General features: G+C 41.9%; 1 protein-coding gene and 1 long non-coding RNA gene across 16 annotated transcripts in view; one reads left to right on the top strand and one right to left on the bottom strand.

Annotated features, from left to right (window-relative positions):
- caska (calcium/calmodulin-dependent serine protein kinase a) overlaps positions 1-1,895 on the bottom strand; it is a 664,459-nt gene extending 662,564 nt beyond the window's left edge. For 6 of the 15 annotated variants that reach the window (XM_028799764.2, XM_028799766.2, XM_051926111.1 and 3 more), the window contains exon 1: positions 927-1,892. In XM_028799764.2, coding sequence (XP_028655597.1) covers positions 927-985 — 59 coding nt within the window. In that variant the 5' untranslated portion in view covers positions 986-1,892. Of the gene's footprint in view, positions 1-926 lie in introns of all 15 variants that reach the window. The other 9 variants (XM_051926104.1, XM_051926107.1, XM_051926108.1 and 6 more) reach the window with 4 other exon arrangements.
- LOC127527422 (uncharacterized) overlaps positions 1-17,879 on the top strand; it is a 370,860-nt gene extending 352,981 nt beyond the window's left edge. The window contains exon 2 of the long non-coding RNA XR_007934739.1: positions 17,832-17,879. This is a non-coding gene — a long non-coding RNA (uncharacterized LOC127527422). The remainder of the gene's footprint in view (positions 1-17,831) is intronic.
- Positions 17,880-19,216: the final 1,337 nt, after the last annotated feature.

Below are 19,216 nucleotides of genomic sequence, written 5' to 3'. Positions count from 1 at the left end.
GTTGCAGTTTACAATACAGGTCTTGGTTATTACATTCCCTTTTCTATTAGGTTCTCATAAAAAGTATAAAACATACATTAATCAAATTTAACACTAAAACATGTTTTTTAAAAGCAAGTAAAAGGGTAAGCAAGAACAAAGTGAATAGTTTACTGTAGTGCATACAACCACTTTATTTGTGGGCAAGGAACAAAAGGCATATTTGAGAACAGCATATGACTATCTATTTGAAATGTGAATTTAAGGATAAAAGCAAAAATAAAATTAAATCATACATGCAAAGCAATAAATACGATTTTTAAAATTAGAGTAATTAAATCATTATTCTGAAATGAATGCAAAAAGTGAAAGGTCTTAAACATGGGTGCGTGTCATATATACATATACACACACAATTTTTTTCAGTAGGAGTTCAAAATACATAAGATGTACTCAGAAAAACATCCCTTTACTGTTGTATAAGAATCACACTATGTAAATTCAAACGATAGTAACACAAGACTGTCTTTCGTAGTACCTGCACCAGAGCAATGGTGCATTCAGCACTTATCCAGAGTAAAACCCAATTATAGCCAGATGTTCCCAGTGAAACCCATAAACGCCTATTCGTGACATGCACGCCTTATTTTACACCACTTTCCAACAACACCCTCAGTGTACAAGTATATATAGTATATATTCTGCGGCAATTGCATCAGAAGGCACCGATGGGTCAGATGGTCTCTAGCAAGGCTGCAGAACTGCTCCCGTTTTTTTTTTTTAAACCGGGCCAACGTAGCACCGGTCAACGTACGCCGTTCAGACCTTACAATGCCACCCAACATCCGGGCAGAAGACAGACTCAATGCAACCTTGTACAGAGCGGGCCATCACCAAAACAGAAACGTGCATGAAAGGTTGTAACGTAAAGAAAAGGCACCACTTACTTTCCAATCACTTCACAGAGCTCGTATACATCTTCAAACAGCACGTCGTCGTCGGCCATGGTCCAAAAAGAACGGGAGAATAATCCCTAGAATTGATCACCCACCCAAAACGACAGATCGCTGTCAAATTAGAAAAATGCAATCGGCGGTTGCACACTTGTGTGGCTGTATGTTTCTTCTTGAGCAAAATATATGCATATATACATGTATAACAAATTTCTTCAAAAAAAAAAAATCTCACAACGCCCTCTCCGGTACGCTCCAAATTCCAGTAGTAATTGATAAAACTGTAGTGATAAATCCTGACGGCTTCTGCTGCTCCTTTTGGATCTCTCCCTGATGTCGATCACAGCCGGCCAGCGCCGGGTGATGAATTTGTATTTAGTCAGTTTCTTGTTCCACTGCCCCACCTTCTCCCCTCTCGCTCGCCGTATACCTCCAGGTCAAAATCCCAAATCCTCAGCTTCCAGGCGACAAATAGGGCGATTTCCAAACGTTTTCAAATACACACCCCGCCTCTCTCACGCCTGCGTCTACGTCGCTTTCACAGGGCAGCTGACTCTCACTCTCTCTCTCTCCTCCTCTAGCTATGTATCTATGTATTAAATTATTTAATTATCATTACTGAAAATAAATGCAGTTTTTACATGTCCGCTTCAGGAAGTTTCTGTAGCTTGTTAATTTATGCTATTTTAGCATTTTTCTCCAACACACGTTATTTCCTCGTGTTCAGGTGTGCAAAATGGATCTCTCTTTTGCACTTTGTCGTTGCTCTAAAGGTTTTTTTTTTGTCTTAAACCCCCTCTCTCGTTCTGTCTTCCAATCCTGTCAATTCAGTCACCGCTGCTGTGGTTCGCCACATAGGTCAGAGGCTCCTCCCTCAGTTTTATTTCATGACTCTCTTTTAAGCAGGGTCATTTCGGCTCCAGACTGCAGCATATATTCCCGTGCAAACTTAGGCAACACTCAGAGCCAAAATGGCGAAAAACTGTGCCTTTACGACTGTGGCGATGTGTCGTGTTGAAGTCAAGCAAAAGCTTTCACCAATCCAGTTGCGGCGACGCTTTTTGGCGCATGCGTATCTTCCCATCTTTGGATTTCTAAAACCGGCCTTACGTCAGCTTTGACTGCAAGGAGGGAAAGTGTACTGACGTCAGAGGGCGATGCCGCCAGCGCTCCCAGACCTCACCTGAGCCGGAAAGGAGGGAGCGTTGGGCCGAAGCTATTGGCTACTTGCAGTCCGCGCCCCCGGCCCATTCAGTACGTAACGTAGTGAGATGAATGATGAATTAAATAACTGATGGACCGTTAATGATGTGGTCTTCCTTCTCCTTCTCCTTTTTCTTCTTCTTAGTCCATCCGAATAAAATGCTGAGAACAAGATCTTATGTAATGGAAGTGCCGCTGTTTGTCAGCTGCAGGTGAATAATGATGAAGGCTTGGATTGTAAATGCAACTCATTGTCCGTTAGTCAATAGAAGGGGAAAAACCTTTGTGATTTTTGTTGACCAACAGAAACCAGTGTAAAATTACATATATTTTTACAGAGTACACCTTTTCATCTGGGTTCTTTTATTATTTTTGAAGTATAAACTTTGAATTTATTTTCTAATCTATGTATTTTGTTGTTTTTATTTCCTTTTCTAGTATCTTTATATTTAGAGTATCTATCATTGTATTGTAAATTGTTTAACCCTGAGTATGATACAAAGAGAAACCTGTCTCAAAAAGGAATTTTTGAAAATGTAAACATTTTTGAAGTTTTTGTTATTAGACTTGTCGAGACTGACATAATGTTTATGTTAACCTGTTACAAGTCACTATGGAAAAGAATAGTCTATCTGTCCTTGCTAAAATAATGTTCTTTAGCTCAGCAACCTATTTTGCTTTTTTCCTTTCCACAACAGGACTGACTAACACAGGGTAAAAACTTCAAACCAAAAAAGTTTACTTGAAAGAGCTTTTAGATTGATTCTGTTGCAAAGCATGGTTGTACAATTTGTATGTCTCTTCTCAGTCCGCCTTTGGTCTCAGTACTCAAGTTCAATGCCAGCATTCTTTTCACTGTTTCTTTAAGTTTCTTAAATTGCATTATAATTTTTTATTTTCTGTCCATGACAGTTCAATGTACTATAATGGTGAGGCGGTTAGCATTACTACTTCATAGATCTTTCATCCGGGGTTTGTGTCATGTATCTAGTCTTTGTCCATTGGAGTCAGCATATTCTCTGTGTGTGTCTGTATGGGTTTTCCATTTCACATTCCTAAAGATGTGCATGTTATTCTAATTGGTAGTTCCAAATTAGCCCATTGTAAGCGTGTGCAGAAGTGATTTTGTTGTGGAACAGTATTGCATGCAGAAGTAATTTTTCTTTTGCTCAGATTATTTTCAGAATATGCTCTGACCCTTTTAACCTTGAATTTAATTAAATGGGTTTCGTTACATTATTCTATCATGTTGCCACTTTCTATATGCCAACAATGCTTACTTTAGATATATTTAAAACTGCTGCCTAAATCACATTGAAATATAATATTGTCTTGATCTTGGAATCACCATGAGATGGTTAAGAACAAATCTGTCAGGTCCCTGTGTGTGTTTTTTTTTTAATCATAGCACTTTCAAAAAGATAAGACATCTTAAGGATATGATAAATTTACCTACCTGCTAAGATGCAGAACCACATATTATGTCTCTTTCAAGAAACTCTATTGACTTTCAGTTATGTTTAAGACCAATTTCACAAACCTTCTTCTAAGATATAGTAACTTTAAATGCAGTTTGTGTCCTTGACATAAGGGAAATTATATTTAACCAGTAACAGCGCACTGCACGATAATGTGCAGTGAATACACTTGACTTATAGTTTTCATTCTCTTTCTCTGTACATTTAGCATTTGTTTGCTCAGAGGTTGATGCGCTTGCTGCTTCCTGAGCAGCTCTTCTTTTCTCCACCCTAGTGGCCCGCTTCTACTCTTCTTCTGTCGGCATGTTTTCGCATTAAAACTGATTAAGTCAGTATTTGTGCTACTTAGTTTGTTTTTCTTAATTTTTCACTTAAGCTGCCACTTAAGTCTTCAATCTGCCTCAAGAATGATTTAAGATAAGAAGAGGTAGGGGAAGTGATGGTGAAGGTGATAGGGATGAGAACGGCACACGTACACATGCGCCACACAGCCTCTCTGCTGGCAGCTACAGAGAGCTGATTCTACAATAAAATAAAATAAAAATAAAAAGAGTAATAAAAATCATAACCCCGGAAGTGGATAGTAGACACCATGTAGTATATGTGTACCACATTTCAGCTCAATAGGTCAAATGGTTTGTGAGCTACAGGTGATTTAAAATCCTGGACAGACAAATGGACAGCCACGGTAGCGTATTATATAAGAAGATGTGTACATTGCTATCAGAAGATGAGGGTCTTCTCAAAACCTCAAATATAAATAACAGAGCTGTGAGAGATAGAGGCTCAGCCTTTAACCACAAGATACTAAATCTTTGGAAAAGTCTGTTAGAGTAACAAATGACTCATCAATCTTGTCATTTAAATATAAGCACATGACCCAGTTCTTTATTCTAGTGTACCCTGAGTAGAGCAGTTGATTAAGCTGTTCATAATGTAATATTTGTTAGTTATTTTTCTTAGTATACCAATTGTTATTAGGTGTTACATATACATTCCCAATTTGGTTTTTGTGTCTCTGTCAATTTATACCACTGTAACATTGTCAAAGTAACTGCTCCTGGCCATGGAATACACACATGGAATGTTATTGTATTTAGGTTCCTTGGACATCACCAATTGCTAACACAGTATCGTTCTGTCATATTAAAATAATGGTTTGGTTTAAACACGACTTATAATATTGAAGGATGTCTGAGATTTAAAGAGTAGCAAGTTGACCAAGTGTCAGACTCTAGAGAGGATTAGTTTTTCTCGGAACCTCTCTACCAGTGTCAGCTGGTCGTATATCCTCTTTAATAAAACCCCTATGTGCGTCCAGTGTCCGTGTGTGTGTGTCTTCTGGTGAAGTGCGCATACATGGGGCACAGTGCAATGCTTCAAAGCAGATGCTTCAAAGGCCGCCTGACACGTCACACAAGACAGAGAGGGCAGGACCTATCGTGGCCGATCCAATCGGATTTCGGCAAATGAGGTAAGACCTAAAACATAAAACACAAAAAATCCAATCGGGTACTGAGACGCGGAGACCAGCTTCCCCATTGTTGTGCAAGAGTGTAAAACACGAAAAATCCAATCGGGTACTGAGACGCGGAGACCAGCTTCCCCATTGTTGTGCAAGAGTGTAAGACACGAAAAATCCAATCGGGTACTGAGACACGGAGACCAGCTTCCCCATTGTTGTGCAAGTGTTCACTCTGAGGATGTCAGATTTGCGATTAAGAAGCTTGGCCCGGGAAAGTGTAAAGTGTCAGTCGTTGAAGGGGTTTTCCTAAACATTCGAATTTTCATGATATTACAATACAATGACTTTTAAAAGTAGATTTATTTTCACGCACAATAAATTACTTGCTGGGAAGAATCTGCTGATTGCCCACTGTTGTGACAGAAAATTAAACGCATATTACGGACAGCAAAGCCAGTATTACCGTCAGAGAAAATTACAGGCATTTTACGGAAAAAATTTAGTGAGGTAAAAGGCCCCTTGCCATTTAATATAGACTGTTCCTACTAATGTTTATGGACTACTGTTCTAGCGCCCGTTATTGTAACAGGCTTAATGTCTAGTATATATATATATATATATATATATATATATATATATTGTAAGAAGACACTATATAGCGCCCGACCTAACACAGATTGGACACGGGAGGCATGTGTAAAATAAAAGAAATACTTTTTATTTTCTTTGTCTGTGGGCTACGCCTTCCTTGTACCCACAGACACAACACAGTCCCAAATAAGGCACACCACTAATCTACCACACATTCTCTTCTTTGGCACCACCACCACTCTTCCCCAACAACCTTGTCCTCTTCCACCTGACTCTGGCCGCTGAGTGGTGGTCACTGACTCCTTTTATAGTTCACCTGGAAGTGCTCCAGGTGCTTGATCACGAGTTCCGGCTACACTTCTGGGTGTGATGAATCTGCTGCGCACACAGGCTCAGGAGTCCCAAACACAGCACCCCCTGGCGGTGCCTGCGGGACCCAACAGGGCTGCACCCAACTCCAATCCCCAGGGAGCCCTGTGGGAAACCGAGGCACAGCTCCACCCCCAGTGGGGTGGCCATCTAGCATCCAGGGGGAGGTATTGCACTGTCCAGGGCTGCTCCCCCTGAATATAGTGTGCAAGGGCGTCCCGGCTGGGCATGGACGCCAGCCACCTGCCACAATATATACAGTGCATCCGGAAAGTATTCACAGTGCATCACTTTTTCCACATTTTGTTATGTTACAGCCTTATTCCAAAATGGATTAAATTCATTTTTTTTCCTCAGAATTCTACACACAACACCCCATAATGACAACGTGAAAAAAGTTTACTTGAGGTTTTTGCAAATTTATTAAAAATAAACTGATTCAGCGGGTTGGAAAATGGATGGATGGATAAATAAACTGAGAAATCACATGTACATACAGTGGTGTGAAAAACTATTTGCCCCCTTCCTGATTTCTTATTCTTTTGCATGTTTGTCACACAAAATGTTTGTGATCATCAAACACATTTAACCATTAGTCAAATATAACACAAGTAACACAAAATGCAGTTTGTAAATGGTGTTTTTTATTATTTAGGGAGAAAAAAAAATCCAAACCTACATGGCCCTGTGTGAAAAAGTAATTGCCCCCTGAACCTAATAACTGGTTGGGCCACCCTTAGCAGCAATAACTGCAATCAAGCGTTTGCGATAACTTGCAATGAGTCTTTTACAGTGCTCTGGAGGAATTTTGGCCCACTCATCTTTGCAAAATTGTTGTAATTCAGCTTTATTTGAGGGTTTTTCTAGCATGAACCGCCTTTTTAAGGTCATGCCATAGCATCTCAATTGGATTCAGGTCAGGACTTTGACTAGGCCACTCCAAAGTCTTCATTTTGTTTTTCTTCAGCCATTCAGAGGTGGATTTGCTGGTGTGTTTTGGGTCATTGTCCTGTTGCAGCACCCAAGATCGCTTCAGCTTGAGTTGACGAACAGATGGCCGGACATTCTCCTTCAGGATTTTTTGGTAGACAGTAGAATTCATGGTTCCATCTATCACAGCAAGCCTTCCAGGTCCTGAAGCAGCAAAACAACCCCAGACCATCACAGTACCACCACCATATTTTACTGTTGGTATGATGTTCTTTTTCTGAAATGCTGTGTTCCTTTTTACGCCAGATGTAACGGGACATTTGCCTTCCAAAAAGTTCAACTTTTGACTCATCAGTCCACAAGGTATTTTCCCAAAAGTCTTGGCAATCATTGAGATGTTTCTTAGCAAAACTGAGACGAGCCCTAATGTTCTTTTTGCTTAACAGTGGTTTGCGTCTTGGAAATCTGCCATGCAGGCTGTTTTTGCCCAGTCTCTTTCTTATGGTGGAGTCATGAACACTGACCTTAATTGAGGCAAGTGAGGCCTGCAGTTCTTTAGACGTTGTCCTGGGGTCTTTTGTGACCTCTCGGATGAGTCGTCTCTGCGCTCTTGGGGTAATTTTGGTCGGATGGCCACTCTTGGGAAGGTTCACCACTGTTCCATGTCTTTGCCATTTGTGGATAATAGCTCTCACTGTGGTTTGCTGGAGTCCCAAAGCTTTAGAAATGGCTTTATAACCTTTACCAGACTGATAGATCTCAATTACTTCTGTTCTCATTTGTTCCTGAATTTGTTTGGATCTTGGCATGATGTCTAGCTTTTGAGGTGCTTTTGGTCTACTTCTCTGTGTCAGGCAGCTCCTATTTAAGTGATTTCTTGATTGAAACAGGTGTGGCAGTAATCAGGCCTGGGGGTGGCTACGGAAATTGAACAGGTGTGATACACCACAGTTAGGTTATTTTTTAACAAGGGGGCAATTACTTTTTCACACAGGGCCATGTAGGTTTGGATTTTTTTTCTCCCTAAATAATAAACACCATCATTTAAAAACTGCATTTTGTGTTTACTTGTGTTATATTTGACTAATGGTTAAATGTGTTTGATGATCAGAAACATTTTGTGTGACAAACATGCAAAAGAATAAGAAATCAGGAAGGGGGCAAATAGTTTTTCACACCACTGTAAGTATTCACAGCCTTTGCTCAATACTTTGTCGATGCACCTTTGGCAGCAATTACAGCTTCAAGTCTTTTTGAATACGATGCCACAAGCCTGGCATACCTTTCCTTCGCCAGTTTCGCCCATTCCTCTTTGCAGCACCTCTCAAGCTCCATCAGGTTGGATGGGAAGCGTCGGTGCACAGCCATTTTAAGATCTCTCCAAAGATGTTCATTCAGATTCAAGTCTGGGCTCTGGCTGGGCCACTCAAAGACATTCACAGAGCTGTCCTGAAGCCACTCCTTTGATATCTTGACTGTGTGCTTAGGGTCGTTGTCCTGCTGAAAGATGAACCGTCGCCCCAGTCTGAGGTCAAGAGCGCTCTGGAGCAGGTTTTCATCCAGGATGTCTCTGTACATTGCTGCAGTCATCTTTCCCTTTATCCTGACTAGTCTTCCAGTCCCTGCCACTGAAAAACATCCCCACAGCATGATGCTGCCACCACCATGCTTCACTGTAGGGATGGTATTGGCCTGGTGATGAGCGGTGCCTGGTTTCCCCCAAACGTGACGCCTGGCATTCACACCAAAGAGTTCAATCTTTGTCTCATCAGACCAGAGAATTTTCTTTCTCACGGTCTGAGAGTCCTTCAGGTGCTTTTTGGAAAACTCCAGGCGGGCTGCCATGTGCCTTTTACTAAGGAGTGGCTTCCGTCTGGCCACTCTACCATACAGGCCTGATTGGTGGATTGCTGCAGAGATGGTTGTCCTTCTGGAAGGTTCTCCTCTCTCCACAGAGGACCTCTGGAGCTCTGACAGAGTGACCATCGGGTTCTTGGTCACCTCCCTGACTAAGGCCCTTCTCATCCGATCGCTCAGTTTAGATGGCCGGCCAGCTGTAGGAAGAGTCCTGGTGGTTTCGAACTTCTTCCACTTACAGATGATGGAGGCCACTGTGCTCATTGGGACCTTCAAAGCAGCAGACATTTTTCTGTAACCATCCCCAGATTTGTGCCTCGAGACAATCCTGTCTTGGAGGTCTATAGACAATTTCTTTGACTTCATGCTTGGTTTGTGCTCTGACATGAACTGTCAACTGTGGGACCTTATATAGACAGGTGTGTGCCTTTCCAAATCATGTCCAATCAACTGTATTTACCACAGGTGGACTCCAATTAAGCTGCAGAAACATCTCAAGGATGATCAGGGGAAACAGGATGCAAGCTCAATTTTGAGCTTCATGGCAAAGGCTGTGAATACTTATGTACATGTGCTTTCTCAGTTTTTTTATTTTTAACAAATTTGCAAAAACCAATATACCAAAAAGTATATTTTTTTCACGTTGTCATTATGGGGTGTTGTGTGTAGAATTCTGAGGAAAAAAATGAATTTAATCCATTTTGGAATAAGGCTGTAACATAACAAAATGTGATGCGCTGTGAATACTTTCCGGATGCACTGTATGTGTATATATATATATATATATATATATAGTGGAACCTCGAGATACGAACAGCTCTGTATACGAGAAATTCGATACGAGGAAAGTATGAGCGAAAAATTCAGATCTAAATACGAGCATTGGCTCGTAGCCATGAGCCAGGCTGTGGGTATAGCTCGCGGCTTAGCGAGGGGGCGTGGTAGCTGTAGCGAGCCGCAGGGTGATCTGCAGTGTGGGCGTTTCTCACCTAAGTGCACAGGTGAGAAACTGCCCACATCCATGATTGTTCCTGTGGCTGATGGGCTGCAGCTGCCATGTCCTCCCCGCATATATAGAGAAGCGCGAGCCGGTTAAGGGGGAGAAGAAGTAAAAGAAAAGAGAGGAGAGAGAACAGAGGTTGCAGGAGGCAGGCAGGCAGGCAGGAAGCAGCAGCAGCAGTAGGAGAAACTTGGTGCGGGAGAGCGAGCGAGTGCAGGCTCGCGTGTAGCTGAACAGTGAGCTGAACAGGCGAGTCAAACAGCTGAAGCAGGACGGTGTAGAGAAGGTCAGCTGCATTAAGAGTGTCTCGCCTGTTGCAGAGCCCGCATGGGAGAAGCAGGTGAGACGCTGACGCTAACAGAGAAGAAGCACCGGGGATTGTCATCTGTTTTTTAAAGACTGCTTCCTGTTGACGTTTTAACCTCGTGTTAAAGGATTGTTATTCTTGTGTATTTTAAAACTCCACTTCACAACTGTTTTAAGGATTATTTATTTAAAGATTTATTGAACGCTCTACTGAACTTTGGACACCTGTTTTGATTCTTTTAATAATCAGTTATGTTATTTACCAGTGTTATTTATTAAAGGTAGACTACAGTATATATTATTTATCAGTGTTATTTGTTAGGAAAATTGATTTTTATGTTAATATTTTTGGGGTGCGGAACGGATTAACTGGATTTCCATTATTTTCAATGGGGAAGTTTGTTCTAGAAACGAGAAATTCGCTATACGAGCTCAGTGCTGGAACGAATTAAAATCGTATCTCGAGGTTCCACTGTATGTATATATATATATAATATATATATATATAATATTATATATATATATATATATGTATGTTATATATATATATATATATATATATATATATATATATATATATTATATATATATATATATATATATATATTTGCAGTTGGATATCCACAAAGGGAGAAAAAACGAATCACGTATCATAAAATAGTTTTATTCCTGAGCTTTCAACCCCTATCAGGGGTCATCATCAGAGGATAATGCTTAGACTTACAAGAATCAAAGGCAATATATAGCAACACATTCAGTATGGGGGGGGGATGGGGGGGGTGGGTGGAGGTGACTAAGTCAGTATCATCAAGGGGGGGGGGGGATTGTATAGTTTAATTAATGTGTATATGTCCTTCTTAAGTTGGCATATGCTGGGTTTATGTCCAAGTGTCTGTTGATGGCGTTTTCATCTGATAGCCAAGACTCGGCCAACTCTCTGGCGCTTTTTGTACTGGCCTTAAATTTTACTTTTACGTTCGACACATCAACTTCCTGGACATTTACATCAAAAGAAATAGTGACGCCACCCTGACCACAAGTGTTTACCGCAAACAATGCTACGCAGACAAGATCCTACACTACGCCAGCAACCACCCGGTATCTCATAAACGGAGCTGCGTGAAAACCCTATTTAAACGAGTCCACACGCATTGTAATACCAAGGAAACAAAAATTAATGAGAGACGCTATCTGTTTCAACTTTTCACCTCGAACGGATACTCAAAATCATTCATTAATCGGAGTCTACACAGCAGACGCCAAAGGAATCAGCATACAATCGACGTAAATTAGAACCCCCACCCCACCTGGCATTCACTCCCGTATCACCATAATGTGTCAGAAGGCACGGCACGCACCCTGACCAAGTGGGGCATCAGAATAGCACATAAACCCACCAACAATCTGCGCTTGGTCCTGTTTAATGCTAAAAACAAGAAATCGACAGCCGAAACACGAAACACAGTTTATAGTATTCCATGCAATTCTTGCTCAGCTGTATACATAGGACAAACGTCAAAAAAAAAATCTCAACACGTGTACAGGAACATCGCAACGCCGTCAGAAGAAAGGACGCACTATCTTTGATATATGCACATACTAAAATCGACAGGACACACATTCAAATGGGACAACGTAAAAGTAAAATTTAAGGCCAGTACAAAAAGCGCCAGAGAGTTGGCCGAGTCTTGGCTATCAGATGAAAACACCATCAACAGACACTTGGACATAAACCCAGCATATGCCAACTTAAGAAGGACATACACAAATTAATTAAACTATACAACCCCCTCCCCCCCCCTTGATCATACTGACTTAGTCACCTCCACCCACCCCCCCATCCCCCCCCCCCCCCCCCCCCCCCCCATACTGAATGTGTTGCTATATATTGCCTTTGATTCTTGTAAGTCTAAGCATTATCCTCTGATGAAGACCCCTGATAGGGGTGAAAGCTCAGGAATAAAACTATTTTATGATACGTGATTCGTTTTTTTTTCCCTTTGTGGATCTCCAACTGCAAATATACAAACCGTATCACAGACCTTCTCTTCCATATATATATATATATATATATATATATATATATATATTGTCGCGCTTGGGTCACAGAATTGCGCAGAAACACACAAGAGATTATAGAGACAGAAACTTTATTCAAACACTTCAAACAATCATATGTCGTATGAAGTAAAACAAGCTCCATGTGTAGACAGAGGGGACAGCTCCGTCTCTCAATTAAAAGAATAGAAAATCATCTTCCTCTTCATATGGGCATGCCTCAGGAGCGGGACCCCCAACAGGAGCAGAGGATGTCTGGGGGAGAACAGAGACAAGATAATGAGACAACAGGACAGGTGCTATACAGGCTTTTAAATGTATGAAGCGCAGCCTGAGAAGCAGATCATGCAACATAGCAGGAGCAACAAGCCATCAGCTAATGGAGCAAAGAGGAGGTTAAAAAATCTGTATTTGTTCCCATTGTATCAGCGTTTAAGAGGGGGTTTCAAAGGAGCAACTGCGTCTTCTAGGGGTGCGTTCAGCACCCCCTCTTCACAATATATACTCACCGCCCACTTCATTAGGCACACTTTCTTAGTGTGAGGTTGGACCCCCTTTTGCCCTCAGAACTGCAGGGATGGAAACATTTCTCAAGGATTTTGGTCCATATTGACATGATAGCATCACTCAGCTGCTGCAGATTTCTCGACTGCACATCCATGTGAGTCTCCCATTCCACCACATCCCAAAGATGCTCTACTGGATTGAGATCTGGTGACTGTGGAGTACATCTGAGTACAGTGAACTCATTGTCAAGTTCAAGAAACCAGTTTGAGATGATTTGAGCTTTGTGACATGGCAATTTATCCTGCTGCAGGTAGTCATCAGAAGATGGGTTCACTGTAACCATAAAGGGATGGACATGGTCAGCAACAATACTCATGTAGACTGTGGCATTTAAACAATACTCAATTGGTACTAAGGGGACCAAAGTGTTCCAAGAAAATATCCCCCACAATATTCTACCACCATCTCCACCAGCCTGAACCCTTGATTAAAAGCAGGATGGATTCATGCTTTCATGTTGTTGATGCCAAATTCTGACCATGCATTCCAAATGTCACAGTAGAAATCAAGATTCATCTGACCAGGCAATGTTTTTCCACTCTTTAGTTGTCCAATTTTGGTGAGGCCACGTGAATTGCATTCACAGTTGCCTGTTGTTAGCTGACAGGAGTGGCACTTAGTGTTCAAGGTTCGATGTGTTGTGCATTTAGAGATGCTCTTCTGCATACCTTGCTTATAACGAGGTATTATTTGAGTTACTGTTGCCTTTCTATCAGCTCGAACCAGTCTGGGCATTCTCCTCTGACTGCTGGCATCAACATGGCATTTTTGCCCAGACAACTGCCGCTCATGGGATATTTTCCCTTTTTCGAATCATTCTCTGTAAACCCTAGAGATGCTTGTGCATAAAAATCCCAGTAGATCAGCATTTCTGAAGTATTCAGACCAGCCCGTCTCGCACCAACAACCCATACCATGTTCAAAGTCACTTAAATCACCTTTCTTCTCCATTCCATTTCTTGGCTTGATCTTCAGCAGGTCATCTTGATAATGTCTACATGTCTAAATGCATTAAGTTGCTGCCTTGTGATTGGCTGATTAAATATTTGCCTTAACAAGCAGTTGAACAGGTGTACCTAATAAAGTGGCCGGTGAGTACATCTGTTTAGTGAGGAAATGTACAGTGGAATCAGAACATTTTCAGACCTTTTCACTTTCTGCACATTTTATTGTGCTTTAGATTTAATTTTAATTGGAAAAAAATGCCATTTCTTCTTATCAATCTACACTCAATAATTTGAGATGACAAACCAAAAACATGTTTTCAGAAAGGTTTGAAAACTTTCAAACATTAAAAATCACAAACTGAAATATCTGATTTATATAAGTATTTAGGCCCTTTTCAGTTGTACTCACAGCTGTGGTCAGGTGAATCCTATTTCCTTTATTTATCATTGAAATTTGTCCAGAACTTGATTGGAGTCCACCTGTAGCAAACTGGATTGGGTATTGTTTAGAAAGCCACACACCTGTGTGTAAGGTCCCACAATTCACACCGCATGTCAGGTTGGAAAAAAAGTCATGGAACTCTAGGTAGTTAAAATAATGATGAGGCATAGATTAGGACAAGGACAAAACACCTTCTAAAGCTTTGAGTAGTCCCAGGAGCACAGGTTCCTTAATAACTGTGAAATGGAAGAAGTTAGTAATCACTAGGGCCTAGTGTATAATGCCTTGCATAGTGTGGCAGACGACCAGGGACCTTGCCTCACCAGGACGCCTCGAGAAGTGAAGCATAGGGAGAGGGGCCATATCTTTCCTGGCGCACAAGAGGGCAGCGCCCCGGATAGCATCTGGGCCACAGATACATAGCTGGGAAGCTCAGCCCTGTGGGGGTCCGTGGCCACCGCCAGGAGGCGCCTGGATAATTCCCGAACCATGGACTGCAGCACTACCGCCACACCAGGAAGTGCTGCTGGAACAGGAACCAGATACACCCGGAGTGATTCCGGGTGCAAGGGCAGCACTTCCACCACACCAGGAAGTGCTGCCGGAAGATCATCAGGGAGCACCTGGAGCACATCCGTGTGTGCCATAAAAGGGGCTGCCTCACTCCATTCCAGGAGCCAGAGTCAGGTGGAAGAGGATGGAGCTTGTAAGAGAGAAGTGGAGGCGGCAGGAAATAAGAATTAAAGAAAGAACTGTGAGTGACTGGTGCACTGTGCTGTGTGTACAGAGTGTAAAATAATAAAAGCGTGTGTTTTGGACATTGGCTGTCTCGGTGTCTGTATGTGTCGAGGCTGATCTTCCACAATATAATTCACACTAAAACTTGCCATACAGACAAAAACTAGAAATGTGTGTACACACCAAAAAATTCAGATGATTAAAACTCTGCATAGCAAAGTTCTATGTGCTTTCCCTTTATAAACCCCAATGAACATGAATTTTAATGCACATGCATGAGCCTGTGGCCCCAACCTGACTCCTCCCAGAATTTCACCTATTTGAATATGCACATCAATATAATTAGCCCCTTCCATTCAGTGTTTTGTTAAAAGACAATGGCAAACGAAGAATTTCAGCAAATGCTAAATGGAGGTCCTGCTCAGTGAAGTTGAAGAAAGGAAAAACATACTATTTGGTGGCTTAAAGCAGTGGTATAAGCAACAAAAGGAAACTGATGTAGTGGCACAGTTTGGTGAAGGCACTCAAAACTTCAAATTCAGAAAGTCACACAGTGCCCGTAATATAAAAGAAGTGGTCAGATATCAAAGTCAAATGAAAAGGTGAGTTGCAGCCCACCATCTGAGTGTTAGCACCACTGGAGGAGATAGTAGAATTCCAAGGCTCACATCATTTAAGCAGCAAGCTGCTGCAATTATTGGCAAGACACTTATAACCAGCATTTTACCACCGCCCGAGCTTGGAAGTGGAGGTCATTATAATGTTGCTGTTGTTCAGTCAATGGGTTGGCAAGTAGGGTGAGAAGCCAAATCTTCAGCAGTAACCCGCTGTCACCTAAGTAATTGTGTTATATGGTTACATCATACAGTTCATCTAACTTACAATTTTGACCAAAGGGATAATATTAAATGTCTTATCTTACAGAGAATCCAGCCATCACACATAACACACTTTTCAAGTTTGTTCCCAACACTTCTATTTCTCAGAATGAATGAAACATGAGTTGAGCCAGTCCATCTCATCTCATCTCATCTCGCCACAACATCAATGAGACGCATTTTCACACAGATAATTTGCGCATAAATAGAGTGGGAGATGCACAAGCCAGTGTTTCTGTTCATGCTGGTCTCCTGCCCAGGTAAAAGGAGAGGGTTACGTCAGGAAGGGCATCCAGTGTAAAATTTTGCCACATCAATGCGGACAATACAGATGTCCAAACCAGATCGGTCATGGCCTAAGTTAACAACAGCTGCCACCAATACTGTTAACCAATAGGATGCTGGGGGAAATTGGACTTTTGTTGGTCAAAGGATAAGAAGGAGTGGGCATTTCATTATAATAACTATTCATTCAAAATCTGTACTAACCCCTACTCTCTCTTCTGTTTCCTTTTCCGGTGTCCTGTTGGTGGTGGCGTGCGCCACCACCATCTACCCAAAGCACCATGATGTTCCAACAATGATGGATGGATTAAAAGCCAGAAGTCTGTATGACCATCAGCATCAAGTGACTCCGTGAAAAACCCGAACTACAAAGAGGACTATTTCATTTATGTTAGGTAGAATGCCCAGAGGGGACTGGGCGGTCTCGTGGCCTGGAACCCCTACAGATTTATTTTTTTCTCCAGCCTTCTGGAATTTTTTTTTGTTTTTTCTGTCCACCCTGGCCATCGGACCTTACTCCTTTCTATGTTAACTAATGTTGTCTTATTTTAATTTCTTATTTTGTCTTTTATTTTTCTTCTCTTCATTATGTAAAGCACTTTGAGCTACTTTTTGTATGAAAATGTGCTATATAAATAAATGTTGTTGTTGCATGTTCATAGACAGGAGTGGAGGAGGAAGCTTAAGAGAGTGGAAGCGAAGGTAGGAACTTTGAATGTTGGCAGTATCACTGATAAAGGAAGAGAATTAGCCAATATGTTGGAGAGAAGGAAGGATGATATATTGTGCATACAAGAGACTAGATGGAAGAGGAGTAAGGCCAAGTTTTTTGGAGGTGGGTTCAAATTGTTCTACCATGGTGTGGATGGGAGGAGAAATTGGGTAGGAGTTATCCTGAGGGAACAGTATGTCAAGAGTGTTTTGGAGCTAAAAAGAGGGTCAGATAGGGTGTTGACTATTAAGCTGGAAACGTGCAAGTTGGATGTGCGATGGATGAGAAAGAATATTTCTGGAGTGAGTTGGATGAAGTGGTGGAGAGTGTACCCAAGGCAGAGAGAGTGGTGGTTGAGGTGGGATTCAATGGATATGTTGGTGAAGGGAACAGAGGGGATAAGGAGGTAATAGGTAGGTATAGTGTCAAAGAGAGAAATGCAGAAAGTCAGATGGTAGTGGATTTTGCAAAAAGGATGGACGTGGATGTGGTGAATACATATTTTAAGAAGAGGGAGGAACACCGGGTGATGTACAAGAGTGGAGGAAGATGCATACAGGTGGAATATACTGTATTCTATGCAGGTGGTGCAGTCTGAAGGAGACTGGAGACTGCAAAGTCGTGGCGGGGAAAGCATAGTTAGGCAGCATAGGATGGTGGTCTGTAGGATGACGTTGGAGATCAAATAGAGGAGTTTGAGTGAGGGCAGAGCCAAGGATCAAATAGTGGAAGTTGAAAAAGGAAAACTATAAGGTGCAATTCAGGGAGGAGGTAAGACAGGCACTAGATGGTAGTGAAGAGTTACCAGATAGCTGGGCAACTACTGCAGAAGTGATAAGGGAGACAGCTAGAAGGGTGCTTGGTGTGACATCTGGACAGAGGAAGGAGGACAAAGTAACCTGGGGGTGAAAAGGGAAAGTACAGGAGAGTACACAGAGGAAGGGGTTGGTGAAGAAGAAATGGCATAGTCAGAGAGGTGAAGAAAGTAGACAGGAGTAGAAGAAGATAAGGCTTAAGGGGAAGAGAGAGGTGGTGAAGGCTAAAGATAAGGCATATGATGAGTTGTATGAAAGGTTGGACACTAAGGAGGGAGAAAAGGGCCTCTACCAATTGGCTAGTCAGAGGGACCAAGCTGGGAAAGATGAGCAGCATGTTATGGTCATAAAGAATAATGATGGAAATGTACTCACAAGCGAGTTGTATGTGTTGAGCAGATGTAAAGAGTACTTAGAGAGTTTGATGAATGAAGAGTATGAAAGAGGAAGAAGGTTTGATGATATGGAGATAGTGAACTAGAAAGTGCAACAGATAGCAAGGAGGGAGTAAAGGCAGTTACTGTATAAACAGGATCATGAATGGAAAGGTGAATGAGTTTAAATATTTGGGATAAACAGTACACAGTAACTGGGAATGTGGAAGAGAGGTGAAAAAGAGAGTGCAGGCAGAGTGGAGTGGGTGGAGAAGAGTGTCAAGAGTGATTTGTGACAGACGGGTTCCAGCAAGAGTGAAGGGGAGGGTCTATAAGACAGTAGTGAGACCATCTCCAGTTCGAGACAGAGTCACTGACAAAAAGACAGGAGACAGAGCTGGAGGTGGCAGAGTTAATGAAGTTAAGATGTGCATTGGGTGTGACGAGAATGGACAGGATTAGGAACGAATACATTAGAACCTCAGCTCAGGTTGTATGGTTTGATGACAAAGTCAGGGAGGCAAGATTGCGCTGGTTTGAACATGTGCAGAAGAGAGATCTTAGGTATATTAAGAGAAGAATGCTAGGGATGGAGTTGCCAGGCAAGAGGAAAAGAGGAAGACCTAAAGAGGAGGATGTAGTAAGGGAGGACATGCAGGTGGTGGTTGTGACAGAGTAAGATGCAGAGGATAAGAAGATATGAAAAAGATGATCTTCTGTGGCGAGCCCTGACAAGGTGCGACTCAGTAATGACTGAAAAATACTTGATTGGTCATGCTGAAAAGCTCCTGTGGCTAAAAACCCAAGAATTGACAGAACTTGCAAAGGAAAAGGTTGAGCACAATTCCTCAAAGTCTGCGTTTGTAAAGCCAGCCCAAGTTCAGCACACAGCACCAAAAGGATAGCTCTTGGAAATCTAAATCATCATGGTACAAGAAACCAGTATGATCTGCAAATATGTGCTGTCTTCTAATTCTACCATTTGTGATGTCTTCTAAAAATGCGAAAGCAGCCATGGTAGTTGGAATAGTTTGGTCATTCCATCTTCTTCTTCTTCTTCTTCTTTCACCTTCTCGCATTAGGGGCTGCCACAGCAGATCATATTGTTCCATAGCTTCCTGTCCTCTACATTTTGCTCTGTCACACCCTTCACCTGCATGTCCTCTCTCACCACATCCATAGACCTTCTCTTAGGCCTTCCTCTTTTCCTCTTGCCTGGCAGCTATATATTTAACATCCTTTTCCCAATATACCCAGCATCTCTCCTCT

This window comes from Erpetoichthys calabaricus, chromosome 4 (assembly GCF_900747795.2).
Source record: "Erpetoichthys calabaricus chromosome 4, fErpCal1.3, whole genome shotgun sequence".
NCBI classification, from domain to species: Eukaryota; Metazoa; Chordata; class Cladistia; order Polypteriformes; family Polypteridae; genus Erpetoichthys; species Erpetoichthys calabaricus.
This window is presented reverse-complemented; position numbering and strand designations above follow the sequence as displayed.